This window comes from Cherax quadricarinatus, chromosome 12, assembly GCF_038502225.1.
Source record: "Cherax quadricarinatus isolate ZL_2023a chromosome 12, ASM3850222v1, whole genome shotgun sequence".
Taxonomy (NCBI): domain Eukaryota; kingdom Metazoa; phylum Arthropoda; class Malacostraca; order Decapoda; family Parastacidae; genus Cherax; species Cherax quadricarinatus.
The window spans coordinates 45,523,813-45,551,004 of NC_091303.1; the positions used below are offsets into that span (position 1 = coordinate 45,523,813).

Consider the following 27,192-nt stretch of genomic DNA (forward strand, 5'->3'; position numbering starts at 1 on the left):
TATTTTCTTATTATTCTACAATGAAGATAACATCTTATTATCATACTAAAAAGACTATCTGCTACACCAAGGTCATTAAGACTATCTACAATACGAGGGTCATTACAAGGAATAAGGTAAAATTTACACGTATGATAGCTAAAAAATAGAAAATCATTCCCCTCCCTTTCTGTAGCTACATTCATCAGACACCTTTTGGCACTCTTCTTGAACTGGTTCACGCTATGACTGGCTTTGACATGTGCGGGTAGTCTGTTCCATTCCTTTATTGCTGTACAATAAAAGGTGTTTGAAGCCTGGCCACTGACTGTGGGTACTACAAAGTTGTGCTCTCTCCCCCTAGTACTATGATTGCTTTGGTTCCCAACCTTGACAAAATTGACAGCAAGATATTCTGGACATTGTTTGTGAGCAATTTTATAAACATGATTTAGCTTCAGTTGTTTTACTCTGTCTTCAACATTCAGCATATCCAACTGCTGTAATTCTTCCTGGCCTACATGTTCTCTTGGTCCCAGCCCCAGGATGAATCTTACGATTTTGTTCTGGGTGATTTGCAGTCTATCTTTCAGTTTTTTTGTCAAGGCAGAGTACCAAGAAGAGCAAGCGTAATCCATATGGCATTGTATAAGGGCTAGACATAGGGTCCTGCGAGCCTCAGTAGGTAGACACTGTGCTTGTCTATACAGGAACTTCAGTTTGGCATTCGCTTTCTTTACTACACTGTTCCCTATCAATTCTCCTGACATGCATGGGTCAAAGGGGATTCCCAAATATTTTACTGATGAAACCAAAGTGATGGGCTCCCCATTACATTGAACATTAAAATTATTTACCCTTCTCAGTTTATGTTTCGTGCCAAAGAGAATGGCTTCAGTTTTCCCTAGGTGTAATGATAGTTTGTTGTCTACTAACCATTTGCTGCAGGACTCCAGTTCCAGTGTTAAAACATTAGCAATATCTTGTGGGTCTTTACTTGACACTAACAGAGCACTGTCATCTGCATACAGTAGGAGTTTGCACTTGACACTGATAGGCATATCATTGACATAACATAAGAATAATAAGGGACCCAGAATACTACCTTGGGGAACTCCACATGTTATCGGCAGGGGTTCTGATTCTGTTTTGTTGATTTTGACTATTTGTCTCCTGTTGCTAAGGTAGGACTTAAACCAGTCTACAGAACCTATACCAATAGCTTGAAGTTTATTACATAATATATTGTGGTTGACAGTATCGAAGGCCTTTTGCAGGTCTAAGGTTACCATGCCTATGAGGTTCCCCTTTGACATTTCAGTTCTCAGGTAATCCATCAGATTAATAAGGGAGGTGTCGGTTGAGTAGGATCTTCTAAAGCCCGATTGATAGCTATGGAGAATGTTGTTGTCATTAAGGTACTTAACTACTTGAGAATACACCGCCCTCTCTAGAATTTTAGATATTATACTGAGTATACTAACAGGCCTATAGTTGCTTACATCAGACCTACTATTTTTCTTGAAGATAGGAGTGACTCTGGCCTCCTTGAACCCCTCCGGTACTGTATTAGTGGTGATTGATAGATTTATTATGTGAGCAATAGGGATTGACAGTTCAGAAGCACCATCTTTTAGGAACTTAGACGGGATGTTATCAGGGCCTGTGCTCTTAGTTGGGTTTAACCTGCTTAGTTCTTTTTGAATAAAGTCATGAGATACACTTACTAGTTGACAACTGTTTGGGGTTACCCCTTTATTGGTATAGTATGTTTGAAACTTATCAGAGTCTGTGTTAAAGGTATTTGATGCAGCTGGTAGTTTACTTACTAGTGTTGATGCAACAGATGTGTAGTAGGAATTAAAGCAATTTGCCACCTTAGATGTTTCGTGGCATACCTCATTATCGATAGTGAGTACTATGTTAGACCTATCTACTGGCTTATGGCTATACCCCAACTGTTTTAGTTGTTGCCAGAGCTTTCTGGGGTTATGCTTATACTCTTCAATTTTTGAGCAGTAGTGCTTTGCCTTTGCTCCTTTTATAAGTCTCTGTACTCTGTTCCTCACCCTTTGGAATTCATTTAGTGCTGCAATATCCTGTCTGTTTGCTTTAAATCTTTTTAGCAGCTGGTCTCTGAATTTCATATTATCTAATATCTCAGTATTCATCCAGGGTTCAGTTCTTCGTTTAATCCTAACCTCTTTAACTGGTGCAATATTATCAAGGATGGTAGTGAACATTGTTTTGAATTTTTCCCAGGCATCGTTTACGTCCGTGCAACTTGTTATCTCTGTCCAGTCACAATTGTGTAGCCTATTTACCAGTGTTTCTTTACTGTAGTTTCTAGTTGACCTCATTTTTATTGTCCTGTGTAGGCCTATCCTATCCCTAGTTATTTTCCTGGTGCAGTAAATGATGAAATGATCACTAAGACCTGTGGTAATGACGCCTGACTGACTAATGTTCTCAGAGCGGTTACAAAGTATGTGGTCAATTAGGGTGGCTGAGAACTGTGTGATCCGGGTTGGAGTATTAATTAGTTGAGTGTAACTATTTAATCCTAGAATTTGCTTATACCTTTTGCATAGCCCGTTATTTTGCTGCTGAAAACAGATATTAAAGTCGCCCAGTATTATTGTCTCGCAATTGTTTTCAACTCCGGACAAGACTCTGGAAAAGTCTTCTAAGAACTGGTCCTGGGTAGGAGGGCGGTAACTAGTTCCTACTAAGATGGGTTTGGTCTTAGGAAGCAGCACTTCAAACCATAGAATCTCCAGTTTATTGTTATTTAAATCAGGTCTTGGGTTGTAAGCTAAGTCATTTCTAATGTAGGCACATACTCCACCACCCTTTCTGTTCCTATCTAAGCGTTTTATATTGTAACCATCTATTTTGACCTCGTCGTCAGTCACCGTATCATCCAACCAAGATTCAGAGATGGTTATAACTGCCGCCTTAATTTTGTTAGCTAGAATCCTAATCTCTGCCAATTTAGGAAGAAGTGATCTTGCATTGACATGAATAAAGTGAAGGCCTGTTTTCATAAAACAATCATAATCATCAATATATGGCAATGGGTCATTTGTATTAAAATTAGGTAAATCAATGTCATCACTGCTAAAGGGTAACTGTGCCAAAGTGCATTTGTTACACACAAAATGAATTCTGGCACCGTTGCTATAATTGTACATACATCCATCATGCACCCACCCCTTACACATTTTACATAAGGTGCCTTTTCTGTTTTTCATGCGTACTTTAGTACAGTGTATGCACCTGTTTGGTAGTGTTTGAGATAATAATGGCTGTATTGTCTCACATTGACCTATGTATGCATTACATATGGAGTTAAGGTTATCATTCCTAGCTACTAGACCGTCATTATTGCCGTCATTTATCTGTCTGTTTTGCCTCTGCACAATAGTTTGAGGTCCTGGATTAATTTGGATATCACCACTTAAGAGCGCTACAATAAGAGCTGTGTGCCACTGTTTTTGTTTAGGTATGCGGTGTTGCCATACCTTGCAGCGATAGTGACATTTACTTTTCTGGTAGGATGGCAACTGTTGGGCTTTTACTGTCCAGGGCGCTGTTACTCCATTCATCTTTTCCAGCCCCCATGACTGATTACTTTCTTCATGGAATTGAAGAAGAAATATAAATATAATTATGGGTCTATGAAAGATGAGGTGAATCATAGAATTGATGAGGGAAAAAGAGTGAGTGGTGTACTTAGGAGTCTGTGGAGACAAAGAACTTTGTCCTTGGAGGCAAAGAGGGGAATGTATGAGAGTATAGTTTTACCAACGCTCTTATATGGGTGTGAAGCGTGGGTGATGAATGTTGCAGCGAGGAGAAGGCTGGAGGCAGTGGAGATGTCATGTCTGAGGGCAATGTGTGGTGTGAATATAATGCAGAGAATTCGTAGTTTGGAAGTTAGGAGGAGGTGCGGGATTACCAAAACTGTTGTCCAGAGGGCTGAGGAAGGGTTGTTGAGGTGGTTCGGACATGTAGAGAGAATGGAGCGAAACAGAATGACTTCAAGAGTGTATCAGTCTGTAGTGGAAGGAAGGCGGGGTAGGGGTCGGCCTAGGAAAGGTTGGAGGGAGGGGGTAAAGGAGGTTTTGTGTGCGAGGGGCTTGGACTTCCAGGAGGCATGCATGAGCGTGTTTGATAGGAGTGAATGGAGACAAATGGTTTTTAATACTTGACGTGCTGTTGGAGTGTGAGCAAAGTAATATTTATGAAGGGATTCAGGGAAACCGGCAGGCCGGACTTGAGTCCTGGAGATGGGAAGTACAGTGCCTGCACTCTGAAGGAGGGGTGTTAATGTTGCAGTTTAAAAACTGTAGTGTAAAGCACCCTTCTGGCAAGACAGTGATGGAGTGAATGATGGTGAAAGTTTTTCTTTTTCGGGCCACCCTGCCTTGGTGGGAATCGGCCAGTGTGATAATAATAATAATAATAAATTATGGCAGCCTGTACCCCCCTAATGCCTGCCATTTTCACTCTTCGCTCTTTTACTCATATACAATAATATTTATTTCTCTTTTCCTTTCCCTAGTACACTTAGTATCTGCTTTAGCAATCACCACTGAATTACTAGTAAAATTTCCTCTTCAAAACCCTCTTCACTGCTCACTTTTCCCTGGTTTTATCCTTCCAAATCCCCCTCAGTTCCATTTATCGGGGGTTGTGTGGTGTTGTTGTCTCCTGACCTGTTTTGCTGACTCAGCCATTTTTAAAACACTGAGGGGGAGTAACGCCACCTACAACCTGACTTTCCTTGAGTTTATAGATATATTTGGCGTTTTCTGCTATGATTCTCTCACTGTACACTGGTCAGCTGAATATAGGTCATCTACTATAACATTAACCTTGACTGTTTAACTATTCACTTCTTTCTCACGACTGGCACTGAGGGATATCCGACCTATAACCTTGGAGTTTTGTACTGTTGATTTGACGATGTCTCCTGTGTTTCCCTCTCGTTAGCACTGGTACAGGTGATATGATGGTGGTACAGATATGATGCTACTGTCAACAGATGAACGTCAGTAAAGATGAGAATTTCACTTCGCTAGTTGTACGTCTGGCAGTAGCGGCTGTTTGGATGCCGGTCAGCCATGTTTAAATGCTCAATTCTTTCCCTCGTTTGGCACTGAAGAAAAAAGTCCTACAGACCTGTCATTTCCTTGGAGATTTAGTTGATCAGGTTTTCTGCCATGTTGTCTTCCCGTTAAACACTGGTGCAGTTGATATGGAGGTCAGTTATTTCATTGTAGTGGAAAACGTCTCATGTCTGGTTCACGTCTGGCAGCAGGTCTGGTACTTGAATGCCGGTCCCTCTTTTGTCATATTTAGTCCATTTCGTTGTCGTCACCGTCAGTTTTTATGTCACTATAGGTTCCTTGCAAGTTGTTGCAGCAGTACTTGCCAACTTGGCCATCACTGGAGTTCGGATAGGCCTATTTTATTCAGTCTAGAGTATATAACATGTTTGTATGTTATTTAGAGTGTTTTTTATATATTAGATCAATTCTGATAGACAAATAAGCCGTAGAGTTGATATATAAGCTGATATAAGCGTAATAATGGGCGATTCCTGGCTGGCACCTCGGGCGTGGGAACACTGCCGAGCGTTCCCATCTGGTTCCTGGTTGTCGCTCAGTCTGCGGATAAGTCCTGCCTACTGTTTTATGATGCCAAATAGTCAGTTATTATATTAGAAAGAATAATGCAAGAAAAGGCGATAAAAAACAAGAAAATAACTCCAAAAAATATATAGGCCGTGAGCAGACTCGCTACCAACATTGCCGTCACCATACCTGATATAAATGACTATAATTTCTTGTAGAAACGTCGTAGAACATTCATTCTGGTACCATTGTGTTGCCAAAGAGTTGAGCTATTTTTCAGTATATATAACTCAATATCCATATTTTTTCGATTTTTCGGTGAGCGCGCGCGGAAAATTGCCCTATAGCACCCTTAATGAAAGTGCCCTTCTTCTACGCACTGATATTCCGTACCATCAGCTATTTGTTCATACTTCGCTGCATTACACAGCAGCCCGTATCCACTTACATAGGTGGTATACGCTCTGTTCTTTATATCTCTCTCCTTCTCGGGCATTATCTATTCCGGATTTTGCCTTCCTTGTTTCGTCATTACCACCACCGATTCTGTTACTTGGTGATTTTAATGCCCACCATTTCCTCTGGGGGGGTCTCACTGTGATTCCCATGGAATTCAGTTAGAGGCTTTTCTTGCCACCCACCCCCTCCATGTTTTAAATACAGGTACTCACACCCATTTTGATCCTCGGACTCATACTCTCTCTTGCATCAATCTCTCAGTCTGCTCTTCCTCCGCCGCATTAGACTTCACTTGGTCTGTTCTCCCGGACTTACATGACAGTGATCATTTCCCAATCATTCTTACTTCCCCTTCATATTCGCCACCTCTTCGCACCCCACGCTGGCAATTTAATCGGGCAAATTGGAACCTTTACTCACACCTAACTGTTTTTAAAGAGGTTCCTTCTTCGTCCTCCATCGATGAGCTTTTACACCTCTTCTCGTCCTCCATTTTCACCGCAGCTTCTCCTTCTATACCCCAAACTTCGGGCAGGCATTCTCAGAAATGCGTGCCTTGGTGGTCTCCTGCTTGTGCTCGTGCAGTACGTTTGAAACGCGCTGCATGGGGCAGGTACCGGTACAATAGAACCACAGAGCGACTTCTTGATTTTAAACAGAAGCGTGCGATCGCTCGCCGTGTCATCCGTGATGCTAAACGCACTTGCTGGCGAGATTATGTCTCTACCATCACCTCTGCTTCCTCTATGAGTGCAGTCTGGAAAAAAGTACGAAAATTGAGTGGTAAATATTCTCCTGACCCGGCTCCTGTTCTGCGGGTTGCCGGTGTTGATATAGCAAACCCACTAGATGTTGCCAATGAAATTGGCAATCATCTGGTCCGTATTTCTCAGGGACTCCATCTATGCCCCTCATTTCTTTCCTCAAAGTCTGCCAGAGAGTTAGCACCCTTGGACTTTTCTTCTCTCAGAGAAGAACAGTACAGTGGACCCCCGGTTAACGATTTTAATCCGTGCAAGAGGGCTCATCGTTATGCGAAATAATCGTTATGCGAATGAATTTTCCCCATAAGAAATAATGGAAATAAAATTAATCCGTGCAAGACACCCAAAAGTATGAAAAAAAATTTTTTTTACCACATGAAATATTAATTTTAATACACACAAACTGAAAAAGGCATGCACACTTACATGACACTTACTTTTATTGAAGATCTGGTGATGATTGATGGGATGGGAGGAGGGGAGAGCATTATCTTCTTACTGTTTAGAAGGGGAATCCCCTTCCATTAGGACTTGAGGTAGCAAGTCCTTTTCTGGGGTTACTTCCCTTCTTCTTTTAATGCCACTAGGGCCAGCTTCAGAGTCACTGGACTTCTTTCGCACAAGATATCTGTCCATAGTGGCCTGTACCTCTCGTTCCTTTATCACTTCCCTAAAGTGTTTCACAACATTGTCAGTGTACAGGTTGCCAACACGGCTTGCAATAGCTGTGTGAGGGTGATTTTCATCCATGAAGGTTTGCACTTCAAGCCACTTTGCACAGATTTCCTTTATCTTTGTAGTAGGCAACTTCTTCAATTTCTCTCTCCCCTCCTCTGAACCAGTTTCCCCAGGTCTGGCCTCTTGCTCTTGAAGTTGATCTATCAGCTCATCAGTGGTTAGTTCTTCATTGTCCTCCTCCACCAACTCTTCCACATCCTCCCCACTAACCTCCAACCCCAAGGACTTTCCCAATGCCACAATGGATTCCTCAACTGGCATAATCCTCTCAGGGTTATCCTCAAACCCTTCAAAATCCCTTTTGTCTACACATTCTGGCCACAGTTTCTTCCAAGCAGAGTTCAAGGTCCTCTTAGTCACTTCCTCCCAAGCCTTACCTATAAGGTTTACACAATTGAGGATATTAAAGTGATCTCTCCAAAACTCTCTTAGAGTCAGTTGAGTTTCTGAGGTCATTACAAAGCACCTTTCAAACAGAGCTTTTGTGTACAGTTTCTTGAAGTTGGAAATAACCTGCTGGTCCATGGGCTGCAGGAGAGGAGTGGTATTAGGAGGCAAAAACTTCACCTTAATGAAGCTCATGTCCCCATAAAGTCGCTCTGCCACGTCTGTAGGATGACCAGGGGCATTGTCTAACACCAGGAGGCACTTAAGTTCTAATTTCTTTTCAGTTAGGTAATCTTTCACATTGGGGGCAAATGCATGGTGTAACCAGTTATAGAAAAATTCCCTAGTGACCCATGCCTTACTGTTTGCCCTCCACAGCACACACAAATTATCCTTGAGGACATTCTTTTGCCTGAACGCTCTGGGAGTTTCAGAGTGATACACTAATAAAGGCTTCACTTTGCAATCACCAGTAGCATTGGCACACATGAGAAGAGTAAGCCTGTCTTTCATAGGCTTATGTCCTGGGAGTGCCTTTTCCTCCTGAGTAATGTAGGTCCTGCTTGGCATTTTCTTCCAGAACAGGCCTGTTTCATCACAATTAAACACTTGTTCAGGTTTCAGTCCTTCAGTTTCTATGTACTCCTTGAATTCCTGCACATATTTTTCAGCCGCTTTGTGGTCCGAACTGGCAGCCTCACCATGCCTTATCACACTATGGATGCCACTACGCTTCTTAAATCTCTCAAACCAACCTTTGCTGGCCTTAAATTCACTCACATCATCACTAGTTGCAGGCATTTTTTTAATTAAATCCTCATGCAACTTCCTAGCCTTTTCACATATGATCGCTTGAGAGACGCTATCTCCTGCTAGCTGTTTTTCATTTATCCACACCAATAAGAGTCTCTCAACATCTTCCATCACTTGCGATCTTTGTTTCGAAAACACAGTTAAACCTTTGGCAAGAACAGCTTCCTTGATTGTCTTTTTGGTGCCCACAATAGTAGCGATGGTTGATTGGGGTTTCTTGTACAACTTGACTAGGTCGGCGATACGCACTCCACTTTCATACTTATCAATGATCTCTTTCTTCATTTCAATGGGAATTCTTACCCTTATTGGTGTACGATTGGCACTAGAAGCTTTCTTGGGGCCCATGGTCACTTATTTTCCAGAAACAGCACCGAAAACACTGTAATAATACGAAATATTCCGAGTGTATGCTTGGATGTTACCGCGGAGGCTGGCTGGTAAACAATGGCACGGGCGGCACATGTGAGGCTGGCTGAGGGCGCACATTGGACGCGTCTCGGACGAAAATCGGTGAGCGGGTTTTTAATCGGTATGCGCGGCAAAAATTTTGCGATTAAAGTAAGCGGTATGCGGAAAAATCGCTATGCGATGCCATCGTTATGCGGGGGTCCACTGTATAATGTGCCTTTTACACTTCAAGAACTGGAGGCAACACTCTCAGCTTGTCGATCATCGGCAGCTGGGCCCGACGACATTCATATTCGTATGCTACGACATTTACATCAGTCAGCCCTTGCAGTCCTATTACGCCTTTACAATCTTATTTGGTCACAAGGAGTTCTTCCACAGCTGTGGAAATCCGCCATTGTTCTCCCTTTCCGCAAACCAGGCACTACGGGACATGAAACCTCCCACTATCGTCCCATTGCTCTTACCAGTGCAGTTTGCAAAGTAATGGAACGCCTAGTAAATAGACGTTTAGTGTGGTATTTAGAGACACACAACAGTCTCTCCACTCGTCAATATGGCTTTCGTAAGGGACGTTCTACCATAGACCCCTTACTACGCTTGGATACGTATGTTCGTAATGCCTTTGCGAATAACCACTCAGTTATTGCCATATTTTTTGACCTTGAGAAGGCATATGACACAACTTGGAGGTATAATATTTTAGCCCAAGCCCACTCCTTAGGCCTTCGAGGCAATCTACCATCCTTCCTTAAGAACTTTTTAACTGACAGGCATTTCCGTGTTCGGGTTAATAATGTGCTCTCCCCGGACTTTATCCAAGCTGAAGGTGTCCCCCAGGGATGTGTTCTGAGCACAACACTTTTTCTCCTTGCTATTAATGATTTGGCCTCTAGTCTTCCATCAAATATTTGGTCATCACTCTATGTTGATGACTTCGCTATTGCCTGTGCAGGCGCTGACTGTCACCTCATTACAGTTTCTCTCCAACATGCAGTCGACCGTGTTTCCAATTGGGCCACCACACGTGGATTTAAATTTTCCAGCACTAAAACCCACCAAATCACTTTCACTAGACGCTCTGTCATCTCCGATCATCCTTTGTATCTCTATGGCTCCCGTATCCCTGAACGTGATACAGTCAAGTTTCTGGGCCTCCTCTTTGATCGTAGGTTATCCTGGAAACCTCACATTACCTCTCTGAAGGCAACTTGTCACAGCCGGCTGAACCTTCTTAAAACCCTTGCTCATCTTTCATGGGAAGCTGATCGTCGAACCCTCCTTCGCCTACATTCCACCCTTATTTTATCGAAACTTGATTATGGTGACCAGATCTATTCAGCGGCATCTCCTGCTACTCTCTCTAGCCTTAACCCCATTCATCACCAAGGATTACGTTTATGCCTTGGTGCTTTTCGCTCTTCCCCTGTCGAGAGCCTCTATGCAGAAGCGAACGTTCCATCCTTATCCGATCGCCATGATGCGCATTGCCTGCACTACTATGTACGCTCTCATGATCTCCGCAATCCTTCCATTTATAGAATGGTCACTGATATTAGTAGACATTCTTTATTTGTTCGCCGCCCCTGTTTACTCCGTCCCTTCTCTCTTCGCCTTCATTCGCTCTTGTCTTCTCTTCAACTACCACCTTTCTATGTACATGTAGCATCTCACTTTTCCCTACCCCCCTGGGAAGTTCCAGCTGTTCGAGTCTGTTCTTTCTCCCTCCCTTGCTCGAAAGCCCAACTGTCTACGGTCGCTTCCCGCTCTCTTTTTCTTGACCACTTTCACTCTCATTCTCATGCCATTGCTGTGTACACAGATGGCTCTAAGTCTTCTGATGGCGTAGGATTCGCAGCAGTGTTTCCGGACAGCGTCGTACAAGGGCATTTACTATCTTCGGCTAGTATTTTTACTGCTGATTTATATGCCATCCTTACAGCACTTATCCGTATTGCATCTATGCCTGTGTCATCATTTGTGGTTGTCTCAGACTCCCTTAGTGCTTTACAGGCTATACAAAAATTTGATACACCTCACCCCTTAGTCCTCCGTATCCAACTTTGGCTACGCCGCATCTTTACCAAGCACAAAGATATTGTTTTTTGTTGGGTCCCTGGTCATGTTGACGTACAGGGCAATGAACAGGCAGACACTGCTGCGCGGTCAGCAGTACATGACCTACCAGTTTCTTATAGAGGTATTCCATTTACGGACTATTTTGCTGCAATATCTTCCCACCTTCACACCCGTTGGCAACAATGTTGGTCTACTATGCTCGGCAACAAACTTCAATCTATTAAACCGAGTATAGGTTACTGGCCGTCTTCTTATCACCAGTGTCGAGGTTGGGAGACTACTCTCTCCCGTCTTCCCATTGGCCATACTCGTCTTACTCATAGATATCTCATGGAGAGGTGTCTTGCTCCTCTCTGTGAGAATTGCCAAGCTCCATTATCAGTCAGCCACATTCTGTTGGACTGCCCACTTTATCAACGAGCACGCAGAATTTACCTCTGTCGTCGTCTTCGCTCCGCTGCTCTCTCTTTACCTTCCCTTCTCGCTGATGGACCCACCTTTCATCCGGACTCTCTCATTGACTTTTTGACAACAACTGACTTACTTCACAAATTCTGATACCTTCAGCCCTTTCTACTTCAATCTCTTGCTACCCTCTACCCCCGTACTATCCCCTGCCCCGCTGTTTTCTGTAACCTGCTGATCATCCCCCCTCCCTTCTGCCATCTAATACCCTCGCTTCCTTCCCTACCCTGCAGCGCTGTATAGCTCTTGTGGCTTAGCGCTTCTTTTTGATTATAATAATAATAATAATACACACAAACTGAAGAAGACATGTACAATTACATGACACTTACCTTTATTGAAGATCTGGTGATGATTGATGGGTTGGGAGGAGGGGAGAGTGTGGATGGTGTTAATGTTTAGAAGGGGAATCCCCTTCCATTAGGACTTGAGGTGTCAAATCCTTTTCCGGGGTTACTTCTCTTCTTCTTTTAATGCCACTAGGACCAGCTTGAGAGTCACTGGACATCTGTTGCACAACATATCTGTCCATAGAGCTCTGTACCTCCCGTTCCTTTAAGATTTGTGTAAAATGGGCCATAACATTGTCATTGTAATAGTCACCAGCACGGCTTGCAATATCTGTGTTAGGGTGATTTTCCTCCATAAAGGTTTGCAGTTCAACCCACTTTGCACACATTTCCTTAATCTTTGAAGTAGGCACATGGATTCCACAACTGGAATAGGCATCTCAGGGTTAGCCTCAAACCCTTCAAAATCTTTCTTAATTTCCATACTAATTCTCACCCTTTTTATCACAGGGTTGACACTAGAAGCTTTCTTGGGGCCCTTGGTGACTTTGCAGGTGCAAACACTACAAACTCGGTGATAGTATGAAATGTTCCGATTGTATGTTTGGATGCGACCGCAGTGGCTGGCTTGTAAACACTGGCACCCACAGGACAAGTGAGGCGCGCTCACACCACATGTGGACGCGTCTCGAACAGAACGAATCGTGTTGGGCGAGTTTTCTAGCACTAGCCGAGGCAAAATTTTTGCGTTAAAATGTATCGCTAGGCAGATTTAATGTTATGCGATGCGTTTGTTAGGCAAGGGTCCACTGTACTATATGTTAGTGTAAACTCGTTAAATGGCATTTATATGCGTTTATAAGTGGAAAAAATGGCTGTCTGCTTTCCGGCGATGTCTGCTTTCTGGCAGTAGCCTGGAATCTAACCTGCTGTATAAGTAGGGTCCTACAGTTTACTTATCAGAGTACATATAAAATATGCAGTAACTTTAAAACTTGAAATTTTGGAAAATTTCCAGACATAATAGATGTGCTCATGGAGAATGTAAACAAACCGGGTGGGGCACGCTCTATTAGAAAGACCGCTAATGGAATGCTGTAAGGTGAAATGCCATAAAGCAGGGCCCTACTGTATTTATACTGCCACTGTTAGTTATGTATTTATCATAAATTTTACATGACTTGAAACTGTGTGCCTGCACATTGCTGGTGGGGTTTTGATCTGAGGAAATGGTGCTACCCTCCACTTCCTCACATCTAACCTCATTATCTTCAGTTTCCAAGTCACTGTATAACCATAACGGGTTTACCGTTTCGCTATAGTAATAATAATAATGTTTCGGCAGAATATACTGTTAATGCCCGAGTTGACACCTTATGTTGAGAGACCAGTGGATGCAGCAACGGCTGTAGCGGCACAGGACGCCACCCTTGCCTGGACCACCACACTCACTACCTCACACAACAACACTAACAAATCTAGGTAAGTTTAACTTAATTTTTTTATTCATATCTACCTTGCTCTACTTAACCAGGGGATTTCTATATAATATGTCATTGATGTGAGATAGGTCTATATAAGTTGTATTGTGTACTTTTAGAAGTAAAGATAATTATTGCTTTATGTAATAGTTGTGTTCCTGCATCATGTTGTAAGTTTAAAGTGAACTTAAAACAACATGTATATGTCTACCATGCTCAGAAATTATAGGCTTCTTCTTCTTCTTCTGTTGGGTTTCAGGGCCACTGACAGCATACGCCGTAAGAAATTATAGGCTCAGAGGGTCAGCAGTTAAAAAAAGTTTCTTCTGATAATACTATAGAGAATCTGTCTGAAGGTAAAGATGCCAGAAATAGGAAATTTGTTTGAAAACTCATGGAATTACCAGGCACCAGCTTAGTAGTCTGGATGCAATAGATGCATCAGTTATTTTGCCCAATTATAGACCTAGTTTAAGGCAAATTCCATGCTCGTTTCAACTAAATTCTTAGCTGTTCTGCTAGTATGCCTTGCAGTTTATCGATTGAGCATAAGAAAACACCCGTTCAACTATCAGAACTACTCTATTCAGTAATTCAGCTAATTTTATGCAAAATTATGAAATTCTAATTTGAAAAAAGATTCCAAAATAAACACTGTAAACATTCCTGGGACTAAAATAACATTTCCTCTGTTTGTTAATCATGTTCACAGGCCTCTCCTATATTACACTTGCTTTCTATTTTGAATTTATCATCAAGTAGTGAGACTCAAAACTCATCAAAGGTAAAGGTCTCCTATCATTGGTGTAACCTCATCAACTCAGCCTGTCAGGGAAGTGCTCTTAGCTCTTTGCTCATCACATGTATTAGTGATCTCCCCAGTACATCTTGTCTACTTGAATCTGTTCTGTCTGCAAATTACACAGTTTTTTTTTTGTGTGTGTGTCTCCCACCGAGGCATGGTGACCTTGAAAAAGAAGGAACACTTTCAAGCTCAGGGAAATCAAGCTTTCTCTTCCATAGCTACACAGTATCAACTTTAGTGATACTATGAAAGGATATTGCAGAAGAAACAACAGCAGTAAGAAAAGAACACAAAGGACCCTAGAACTCATCTTGTCTACCCAGCAGGACGCCGGTGTATCATCAACCCCCCCTCACCACTACAACCCAGAGAACAACAACAAACATGGCTGACTCCCCCTCCAACTCCACTCCCTTCAAAGAATTCACCCATGATAACTCAGGTATGATTATTCCTTGACAATATCAGGGACTACATCGTTGCTCTAGAAAACGAAACCAAAGATATTAAAGCAACACTTGCGCGACGAGAATCCAATTTAACCAACCTTGAGAGCAAGATCCAAAACCTTGAAGGGAAGATTACCTCGGGAAGTGCTGACACAGAAAATATTCTGAAAACAGCAATAGCCAGTCACACTGAGCAAATAACAACTCTAAATATGAAGGTTGAAGAAGCAATCAAGGACTGGAATCAGAACATGCACACTCGACTGAATGAATACCTTGATTTCCAAGACAACAAAACTGAACAAGATAAGTTGTCTGATGCAGTTATAATAAACAGTCCACACATTCCTAGTGAAATTACCCAAGAACAGTGCAAAGAAACTGCTGTCAGGATAATACATGACCACATAAAAGTTATTGTGCAAAACAATGAAACCAAAGAAACACGTTTGTTAGGAAAACAAGGTAGTGAACACAGTATTATGATCAGACTTCATTCATATGATAAAAGAAAGGACTTAATTAAATCAGCAATTACAATGAAAAATGGAGTGTACATCAACGAGTGTCTAACAAGAAAACATCAAAACCTTCTGTTCAGGTTGAGAAAACTTAAACAGGAAAACAAAATACATCAGTGTTTCACTCGAGATGGGAAAATACTAATTAGAAAAACTTCAACAGGACAACAATACACCATCTCAAATGAACATGATTTCTCTACCTTCCTTAGAAAAGCAACATTTCTGTAACAGATTAGATAAGTGTCCTTAACACATATATACGTGTGGTGCATATAGTGTATGTTACTATTATATTATTGTGCATTATTATTTTTTCTTTTACTAGCTAATACCAGCTACCTCAAATACTTTTTACTTTTTAATTGCTTTTATTTGTCATAATTTTGTGTTGCAAGTCAAATCTTACTCCAAATTAATGTTATTCATGGTTGCTACCTGTCCATTTAATTCAGCTTACCACTACTATTTTAATCCCCTTTATATTGCATGTGAAATTAGTGTATATTCCAATTTGGTAGGGTGTGCAAAAGAAAATTAAAGGTGAATACAGGAAAGAGTAAGGTTATGAGGATAAAAAGATTAGGTGATGAAAGATTGGATATCAGATTGGAGGGAGAGAGTATGGAGGAGGTGAATGTATTCAGATATTTGGGAGTGGACGTGTCAGCGGATGGGTCTATGAAAGATGAGGTGAATCATAGAATTGATGAGGGGAAAAGGGTGAGTGGTGCACTTAGGAGTCTGTGGAGACAAAGAACTTTGTCCTTGGAGGCAAAGAGGGGAATGTATGAGAGTATAGTTTTACCAACGCTCTTATATGGGTGTGAAGCATGGGTGATGAATGTTGCAGCGAGGAGAAGGCTGGACGCAGTGGAGATGTCATGTCTGAGGGCAATGTGTGGTGTGAATATAATGCAGAGAATTCGTAGTTTGGAAGTTAGGAGGAGGTGCGGGATTACCAAAACTGTTGTCCAGAGGGCTGAGGAAGGATTGTTGAGGTGGTTCGGACATGTAGAGAGAATGGAGCGAAACAGAATGACTTCAAGAGTGTATCAGTCTGTAGTGGAAGGAAGGCGGGGTAGGGGTCGGCCTAGGAAAGGTTGGAGGGAGGGGGTAAAGGAGGTTTTGTGTGCGAGGGGCTTGGACTTCCAGCAGGCATGCGTGAGCGTGTTTGATAGGAGTGAATGGAGACAAATTGTTTTTAATACTTGACGTGCTGTTGGAGTGTGAGCAAAGTAACATTTATGAAGGGGTTCATTGAAACCGGCAGGCCGGACTTGAGCCCTGGAGATGGGAAGTACAGTGCCTGCACTCTGAAGGAGGGGTGTTAATGTTGCAGTTTAAAAACTGTAGTGTAAAGCACCCTTCTGGCAAGATAGTGATGGAGTGAATGATGGTGAAAGTTTTTCTTTTTTGGGCCACCCTGCCTTGGTGGGAATCGGCCAGTGTGATAATAAATTCAATTACATTATTGTGTTAGTCCCAAAACTGTCTTTTGCTAGCTAGTACCAGCTACCTCATATTTCTCTACTTTTTATAGTGCAATTAATTGCTCAACTTATTATACATTACAAATCAGATCTTACTCCCAAATCAATATTATATCATAGTGACTATCAGTCCATTGAACTTTGTTCATCATTACTTAATTTAGTCCCTTATATATTTTCTCCTTTATTTTAGCTTTATATAACTACCTTAGTCCATATATCCACAATTGTTAAAATAATCAAAGTGCTATTATCAGGTGCTAAAGTGTAATAAGTTCACTATTTTGCCATTAAAATACTCCAGGTGCTATTGACTACCTCAGGTGCTACTGATTTTACTTTTAATACATTCTTTTACTATTATGTCCATCAGCTCCTTTATTTTAACTGTAAATATCTACTGTAGTTCATAAACTCGCTTGTTAAAATAATTAAGGTGCTATTAGATATTTAAGTGTATAACTAATTTATCAATTCTCTAATAATCCCTTTTTCCTTCAAATTTTTACAAGTTTTAGATTAATCACGGAGTCTTAGTCATAAGTCTAGTTGTAGATTCAACATAAATCTTATATCATTTTACTCAGAAAATTTAGTTTGTAAAATTACTCTCATCCTATGATTACAGGCATAGATCCTGATGTAAACTTTTTGCAAAATGAATTACATGAATCAACCAGTAACTGTATTTACTACACAGCAGACTAAGCAAAGACATTACTCAGTGCAAACATTAACATAACCATCTTTAACTACAATGTCAGATCCTTGAGCAAACATTATGATGACCTCACAGCATTACTCAATTCCCTTCATTCCAATATATCAATCATCACACTCACAGAAACCTGGCTTAAGCCTGATATTACAGATTTCTATACCTTTCCTGGCTACATGGCCATACACAATTGTAGAACAGACCAGCAAGGGGGAGGAACAGCTATGTACTATTCAAATCAACTCAAATGTATCAATAAATCTTGCACAAGGGATGAACGTGAAGAATATATCATAGCCAAACTTAAATCAAAAGACCTGCAAAAACTCCTCACAGTTATAAACATCTACAGAGTACCACAGTCAAACATTTATCACTTTAGTGAAAAACTAGGAAACATGATTACTGATGCACACATGAATAAAGACCACCTACTAACAGGTGATTTCAACATAAACATACGACACGACCAGGACCCACAAGTAACCGAATTCACAAACACAATGAGTAACTGCCTGTTGCTACCAGCAATATCTAAACCTACAAGAATCACCGAGACAAGCATCTCCTTAATAGACCACATCTGGACAAGCACCATATCCCCTTTAAAATCAGGCATAATCATGGACAACACTACAGACCACTACCCAACCTTTCTCATCACTAATCTGGGCAAACTACCACAAGACATTACTAAAGTAACCTTCAGACTACATAACGAGACAGCAGTTAACAACTTTACAGCAGCTATGAATAACATCGATTGGCAAAATGAGCTTGAAATATTTACAGATATGATTGAATATATAAATAATTTTCTAAAAAAGCCCAATGCCTCTACAACAGACACTGCCCCAGAAAACTAAACAGATCACAGCAAAGAGACTGAATAATCCCTGGCTAACACCAAGCATCCTCAAATCCATTAATGCAAAGCACAAACATGAAAAACAGTAAAGAATGGGTCAAATAACTAGAGAACAGTCTAGAAATTACTCATCTGCAATTACCAGCCTGATAAGAAGGTCAAAAAAATTGTATTATGAAAATAGATTACATAACATCAAAGGTGATATGAAAAAAACCTGGAAAACTCTATATGAAATTCTTGGAACTAAAAAGTTATCCAAAAACAAAGCAATCAAACTAACAAAATCAGATGAACCCCTACTCACTCCAACCGAAACAGCAAACAGACTTAATGTTTTCTTCTCCACCATAGGAAAAAATCTAGCAAACAAAATACCAAGCACAAACGCCTGTCCATCAGACTACCTCATAGGAACCTACCCAAATACGCTATTCCTAGCTCCAACCAACCCACTGAAGTTATGCTCATCATAAACACCTTTAAAAACAATGCAGGAGACATAAACAACTTTCCTGCTTTTATGTACAAAAAAGCTTCTCAAGTATTGCCACCAATTATTGCAATGCTCTTTAACAAATCCATTGCATCATCAGCCTTCCCAACAATCCTCAAAATAGTGAGGGTCACTCCGATCCATAAAGGAGGTGACCAAGCTGACTTGAATAACAATAGACCAATATCTAACTTACCACTGCTCTCTAAAATCTTTGGAAAATTAATTCATAGACCGATCTATTCCTACCTCGTTTCACACAACATATTAAACCCTTGTCAGTTTGTATTCAGAAATAATGAAAGCACAAATGATGCTATCATACACATGCTAGAACTAATATATACCGCACTTGAAAAGAAAGAAGTCCCGCTGGGCATTTTCATTGATTTGCGTAAAGCTTTCTATACAGTTGACCATGAACTACTGTACTCCAAATTAATGCACTATGGTATCAGAGGCCACTCCCTCAACTACCTAAAGTCATACTTTAGTAACAGAACTCAATATGTGTATGCAAATGATGCAAACTACTCCACCCAACCAATCACAGTAGGAGTCCCACAAGGAAGTGTCCTTTTACCACTCCTCTTTCTCATCTACATCAATGATCTGCCAAATGCATCACAGCTACTCAAACCCATATTATATGCAGATGACACTACATATGTCTTTTCCCACCCAAACACAGTCATACTAGCAAACACAGTCAATGCTGAATTACAGAAAATATCTGCCTGGATGATAACTAACAAACGTACCCTGAACACTGATAAAACCTATTTCATTCAGTTTGGAAACAAAGCTGCAAATGATCCAATTAACATAACGCTAAATGGATCATCAGTCACAAGACTCACAGAGGGAAAATTCCCAGGTATCCACCTTGACAGTAGCCTTAAGTTCCGGACACACATACAACAAATCACAAAGAAAATCTCCAAGACTGTAGGCATACTATCAAAGGTAAGGTACTACATTCCACAATCTGCTCTCCTGGCACTGTACCATTCACTCATATACCCTTATCTCACATATGGAATTTGTGCATGGGGATCAACAACATCAAATCACCTAAAACCCCTAATAACCCAGCAAAAGGCTGCAGTAAGAATGATAACAAATTCCCACTCCCGCCAGCATACTCCACCAATTTTCAAAAGTCTGAATCTGTTTACCATTAAAAACATCCATAGTTATCCATGTGCCTACTACATACACAGAACAATACACACAAATATAACCCCCCCACTCAAACTTTTGCTCACCAACCTAAACAGGACACATGACCACAACACAAGACACAGATCTCTTTTTGATATACCTCGTGTCCATATCACACTGTGTAAAAACTCTATGCACATTAAGGGCCCCAAAATGTGGAATTCATTACCAGAAGATATTAAAGTAACCCGGTCTGAAAATAAATTTAAGACTCTTCTCGAAAGCCACTTAATCACCCTAGACTAAATGCTAAATACTCAGTATATATTTACTCACCAATGTACTCCCACATCATAACTGAAACAATCACATTGAACCTTTTATCCAGTGTTGACAGGAATATAATTGAGTCATTTTTTTCACAAAAGCATTTTAGAATAAAAATACGTATATCTTTGTATTATACAAATTTTGATTCATTTATAATTAATATTCTACTGTACAACTATAAAATAATTACTTTCCTACTGTACAACTATGTTATACTATTCCTTAGTATTAAGCAGAATGTAAGCCAATAATGTTAAATTGGCCCATAATGCCAAGGCATAATAGAGGCTCTCTTTGCATTGCAACCCACTATTGTATATACACAATCTCAATGTACTGTTTGCAAAGACATTAAATAAATAAATAAATAAGATATGAAAATAATCTAAGAGTAGGATTTGCCTTATAGGATAAAGTTTGAGCAATTAATATCACTATAGGAATATTATTTGAGGTAGTTGATACTAGCTAGTAGTTTGTTATTTGTAGTTTGGGAGAAAAGGGAAAAAAAGGTATGATTATAAGAGAATTTTAACAGTGCTTAAGTAGGAAAGAAAATGGTTATACAGATATTATTAAAGAGTAAGTATCTTATTAGCAAATAATAATTTGTGAACTGGAAATCTGGGAAGATATGTTAAATTGGGTCACACAAAGAAGAACTGTGTGGGACACCTGGGATAATGAGGTAATAAAATACTATCTAGGAGGTGATAGTACAGGGATTAGTTCAATAATGACATAACATACACTAATGTAGTAAGGATTTGGTCACTAATATCAGTCAGACTCTGTAATGTTTGCATCATGAAGGAAGTTTGCTAGATCATTTTCATTTGTAATATAGTACACATGTCCTACATTTGTTTTTCTTACTAGGATTTGTCCATCACGTGCAAAGCACTGGTGAATTTTATCATTATTCTCATGTTTCAGTTTTCTCACTCTGTACAGGAGGTTCTGTCGTTTTCTTGTGAGACACTCATTTATGTATATACAGTGGTCCCTCAATTATCGTCCTTAATCCATTCCTGGAAGTGGGACTATTGTTGAAATAGACGATTTTTGAATCAATTTTCCCCATAAGAAATAATGTAAATCCAATTAATTCATTCCAGACGCCCAGAAGTATCAACAACAATTTTTTTTTTTACCTAAAAGATAGATTTACATGCACAAAAGAATGAACATTCAACATGACAAGTACCTTTATTAAAGGCTGTTGTTGATGAATGGAAGACAGGGAGGAGGAGAGGGAAGAGTGGTTATTGTTTGGAAGGGGAATCCCCCTCCATAAGGACTCTAGGTCACTTCAGGGGTCACTTCCCTAGCATTAATATAGATTTACATGCAGAAAAAAATACCAAATAAATGTAAAGCACTAATAAAATGTATAAATGAACATTGGTAATAGGGGTAGTTGATGAGTGGAACGGTCTGCCTAGTAGGGTGATCGAAGCTAAAACATTGGGTAGTTTCAAATTTAGGTTGGATAAATACACGAGTGAGAGGGGTTGGATTTGAGTCGGACTTGCACCTGAGCTTATTGCTTGGGTAGCATTTGTTCTGTTAGTGGGTTGGATTTGTGAAGGACCGGCCTAGTGTGGGCGAACAGGCTTATTGCAGTGTTCCTCCTTTCTTATGTTCTAAAAGCTATGGCTTGGGTAGTTTCAAATTTAGGTTGGATGAATACACGAGTGAGAGGGGTTGGATTTGAGCCGGACTTGTACATGAGCTTATTGCTTGGGTAGCATTTGTTCTGTTAGTGGGTTGGATTTGTGAAGGACCGGCCTAGTATGGGCCAGCAGTGTTCCTACTTTCTTAAGTTCTTATTTAACATCACACTTACCAGTAGGGTGATCGAGGCTAGGACCTTGGGTAGCTTTAAAAAGAGATTGGACAAATATATGAGTTGGAGGAGCTGAGTTTGATTTGTGTCACTGGGTACGGGAGTAAATTCTTGGGTAGCTTTGGGTAGAGGTCATTTTGATAAGGACCTGCCTTGTGTGGGCAAATAGACCTGCAGTGTTCTTCCATTGTTATGTTCTTAGTGGGAAGGATTGTAAAGGACCTGCCTAGTATGGGCCAGCAGGCCTTCTGCAGTGTTCCTCCTTTCTTATGTTCTTATTGGAGATTTGTTTGTGTGAGGGAGGGATGGCAAGTTTATTGTTGGAGAATATGACACTAATATCAACTCTATGGCTTATTTATCTATCATAATTCAACTAATATAACATAATGAACAATATTAATAACATAGAAACATGGAATATACTCTAGAATGAATAAAATAAGTCATTACGTATGTCACGAGAGGTGTTGTGTTGTTGTTGGGTATATAAGGGCCACTGAGTGTAAGCCGTCCATAATGGTGGTGAAGCAGCAGCTGAGGTGGCGGTGTTTTCTGTAGCCCTATATAACTCCAACAACATTGGAGAAGTTGGTAGAATTGCTGAATCACTAAAGAAGGAACCCTCTACCACCATCACTATGACCTTCTACCACTATTACAACTGTTACCACTATCACTACTACCTTCTACCACCATCAACCACTATCACAACTGCTTCCACTCTACCACCACCACCACCTTTGTATTTTTCTACAAACTTTTTCACAAATTATGTGTTTCTCACATTCTTTACCAAAGGGCTGGCAGTAGAAGCTTTCTTTGAAGCCATGGTAACTTATTTAGCACTTGCAAGCACTAAAATCAATGGAATATTATGAAATATTTCGTAGGAGCATGTGAGGGGACCGTCGCTCACTGGTAAACAATGGCACACTGGCGGGGAAGGCAGGCCTAGGCGGCTCAGAGCGTGAGTACCCGTCCCAGATGAAGGACGATTAGCGAGTTACCGGACCATTTGCGAGCCAATGTTTAGACAAAATAACGGTAATATTTCTGAAATGGACGACTTTCAGGCCGGACGATTGTTGAGGGACCACTGTATCTTGTTTTGCTTTAATAAATGAAATTATTAGATCTTTTTTCCTGTCTTGTGTGTGAAATCTGAGCATAACACTTTTTCTACTTTGGTTCCCTAGTAACCGCGATTCTTTTATTTCCGATACTGGTACATTAACATGTAGGTGGTCAAATATGATCTTTAGATTTGTATCTTTGCAGTTTGAATGGTTTAATTTGCTGGGAAAGAGTGGGGTGTTAATTACTACTGCATCAGATAACTTATCTTGCTCTGCCTTATCATCTTGGTTAGCAAAATAATTGTTCAATTGGGTATCCATGTTTATTTTCCAGTCCTTGACGGCATCATCAATCTTCATGTTTAGGGAAGTTATTTGGTCTGTGTGACTGGCTATGACTGATTGGAGGGTCTTGCTAAAATCAGTCATGCCAGATGATGTTAGCTGTTGTTCAAGGCTGTTGATCTTGTTCTCAAGGTTAAGTAACTTAGATTCATGATTTGTTATTGTTGCATGAAGAGACGTATTTTCAGCATGAAAATTCAAGTTATCCGCCGTTAGGGTGTTGATGTAATTCTTTAGTGTATCAGGATCATTAGTCATACCTGGGAGCATATCAGCTGGGTTAAATCCTATGAAGGTAGTAGAGGTAGAGAGAGAATCAGTCACGGTTGGTGTTGTTGTAGCGTCGCATTAGTTGGGTGTTGAGGGTGAGTCGGCCATGTTTGTTGTTGTTGATGTGTCGCTCTGGGTTGTAAGGGGGGTGGATGGCGCACCGGCGTCCTGCTGGGTCGTCTTATGGAATAGTCTATTACTAGGTGCTGCCTTGCTGATCTTAGTGCTGTTTCTTCTATTAGTTGGTCTCATAGTAGTACAGGAGTTGCTTTGGTTAGATGAAGAAACTAATATAGTTAAAAGCTTGGAGTTGGTAGTCGTCTGACAGCGGGGTTGTGCTTGGAGATTGTGAGGCAGTCTTTACTTCAATCTGTAGTTTATCAGTTTGTAGGTATCACTGTTGATTATCTTGGGTCATGCTGGGTTCTACGTACATTAATGTAGTTATGAGTGCAATTAGGTGAGAAAAAAGACAGAGCTTGCTGCCGCTGCCGCTCCTTCTAATTTCCAAGCTACAGATTTTCTGCATAATATTTGCACCATACAGTGCCCTCAGACAAAACATCTCCACTGCCTCCAACCTTCTTCTTGTTGCAACATTCACCATCCGTGCATCACACCCATAGAAGAGCATTGCTACCACTATACTTTCATACATTCCCCTTGGTAGGTAAGACACATGGGCAACATTTAGGCAATTTTATTCCGAAACATTTCACCTACACCGTAGGCTTCTTCAGTCGAATACAAAAGTAGGCAGGAGCAATAGAAATGTGAAGACAGTGTAATCAGTCCATCACCCTTAAAGTTGGAGATTTGAAGTTGTCAGTCCCTCAGCCTGTAGAAGACTTCTGTTCCATAGTCTGAAACAGTCTGAAAGAACTAGCGACATTGTGGAGACATGCAGGGTGGTAGTAGAGAGAATGTAGTCACTGAGAAGAGAAGAAATCTTAGACAAATTTTTCAAGTGAAAATTGTTGTATAAGTCTCCACACTGTCGCTTGTTCCTTCAGATTGTTTCAAACTGTGGAACAGAAGTCTTCTCCAGACTGAGGGACTGAAAACCTCAAATCTCCGACTTAACCCTTAAACTGTCCACACACAGATCTACGTGCACGTGTGCAGCGCTCCAAACGTAGATCAACATTTTATTTTTCATTCCTTCAAATTTGGTGTGATAGGCCTGAGTTGCCTAGACATGAAAGAATGGGTCTGCGCACTCAGTATGTGCAGTATGAAAAAAATCGGGGACCACTTAGTACCTTGTGGAAGCACCAGTTCAATTGAGCCCCAGCTAGAGCAAATAGTGTGGCAAACACCAAGGATTCACTGATGTCATATCATATTAACACTCCCATTTTAAGAGGAAAGTAAAAATAGGTTAGATAAATACGTGAGTGGGTGTGGTGGGTGTGAGTTGGACCTGACTAGCTTGTGCTACTAGGTCAGATGCCGTGCTTCCTTCAGTGGATGTGACCTGAATAGGTGAGTCAATTGGTCTAAGCCGGGGGGTGACATGGACCTGCCTTGCATGGGCCAGTAGGCCTGCTGCAGTGTTCATTCTTTGTTATGTTCTTATGTATTCAGCAGACTGGCCAGCTGGATGGCTTTGGCTGTATCTCTATCTGTCTATATCTCTGTCTATATCTCTATCTGTCTATATCTCTGTCTCTCACATATACACATAAGTACAGTTATTACACATAGTGTAAATTACTTTGGATAAATAAAAAATTCCAGGCCAAGTGCTATACAGTGTTTGTAGATATAAGACATAAATAAACATGATGCAAGTAATAGCAGTGTCACTTGCTCAGCAGTCAGGGAGCGGCCCATACACCACAAACCAACAGGCTTACTAGCCACTCCCTGAGACAGAGACAAACAGATGGAAAGACAGACACACACAAGCAGACAGATAAACAGACAGACATAGACAGATAGACAGACAGACATACAGACAGACATATATGTGTGCAACAGGTAAAACAAAGCTAGGGTCCCCTGCAGCAATGCACATTCATCAAATATCACTGGCTATCATTTGTTATCTGATGCTTGTCATAACATCATTCTTCAAGAAGTTTCATATATACACTCCAGGCATACAAAGGCAGACAGAAAGACAGATAAACAAAGCTAGATAGATAAGCAGAGCTAGACTGATAGATAGGCAGACAGACAGACAGACAGACAGACAGACATACAGACAGACATGTTTGTGTGCAACAGCAAAAACAAATAAAGTGAGAAAACAAAGAAGGCGAGGGGTTCCCTACAGCAGCACACATTCATCAAATGTCACTGACTGTCACCAGTTATCTCACTTGTCATAACACCATTCTTCAAGGAGTTTCATATATACTCCAGCATATCTGAAACTTTGCAAAGACCTATAAATACTTTGTATATATTTCTAGACAATAGTAAATGAACCATACCACGGGCAGGATTGAACCCACGGTAAGAGTGTCTCAAAACTCCAGACCGTCGCTTTAGCCACTGCAGGTGAAAATGTTCACCTGTCGGTGTGATTGTTACTATTTGAGTACTATTTCAATACATAATATTTGTGTCAGAACAGAGATTGGCTATGAAATCACAAGAAATATTATAAATTGTAATTATCAGAACTTAAAAATTATACAAACTAAAATAAAAACGAGAAAAAAGGCAAATCGGTAACACTTCTGCAAGCAGCAGGACTGGATATTGCATCAGATGAGCATCCAGAGCCAACTTCCCGGTCTTATATCTCAGTAAGTACTGGTCCTAAATTTTTTTTTTTTTTTTTTTGGTCTTATAGCACAGAAAATTGCCCTCTTTAATTTAAAAAAAAAAATTATTTTGCAAAATATTCAGAGTGCCACGCAGGTGAATATAGATCTATGTTTGGACAGTTTAAGGGTTAAGGGTGATGGACTGATTACATTGTCTTCACATTTCTACTGCTCCTGCCTACTTTTGTACTTGACTGAAGAAGCTTACTGTGTAGGCAAAACGTTTTGGAATAAAGTTGCCTAACTGTTGCCCAGGTGTCTTACCTTCCAACCTGCTGGTATTGTATACCATTTTAATATTCATACTTTCACCTTCTTGCTTCCATGGATATCATTCTTTGTCTCCACAGACTCCTCAGTGCTCCACTCACCTTTTTCCCTCGTCATTTCTATGGTTCAGTTCATTTTTCGTAGACATTTGCTGACAAGTCCATTTTCTAATATCTGAACATGCATAGTGTAGTTAATGCACTATTATATGTAATTCTGTACTGATCAATGTATTATATACAGTAGT

The 27,192-nt window shown here is 40.6% G+C and overlaps 1 protein-coding gene across 1 annotated transcript in view; it reads left to right on the forward strand.

Moving 5' to 3' along the window:
• Window positions 1-13,345: 13,345 nt before the first annotated feature.
• LOC128686555 (ATP-binding cassette sub-family C member 5) overlaps window positions 13,346-27,192 on the forward strand; it is a 537,407-nt gene continuing 523,560 nt past the window's right edge. The window contains exon 1 of the mRNA XM_070084337.1: window positions 13,346-13,509. Within this exon, the coding sequence (XP_069940438.1) occupies window positions 13,361-13,509 (149 nt within the window). The 5' untranslated portion in view covers window positions 13,346-13,360. The remainder of the gene's footprint in view (window positions 13,510-27,192) is intronic.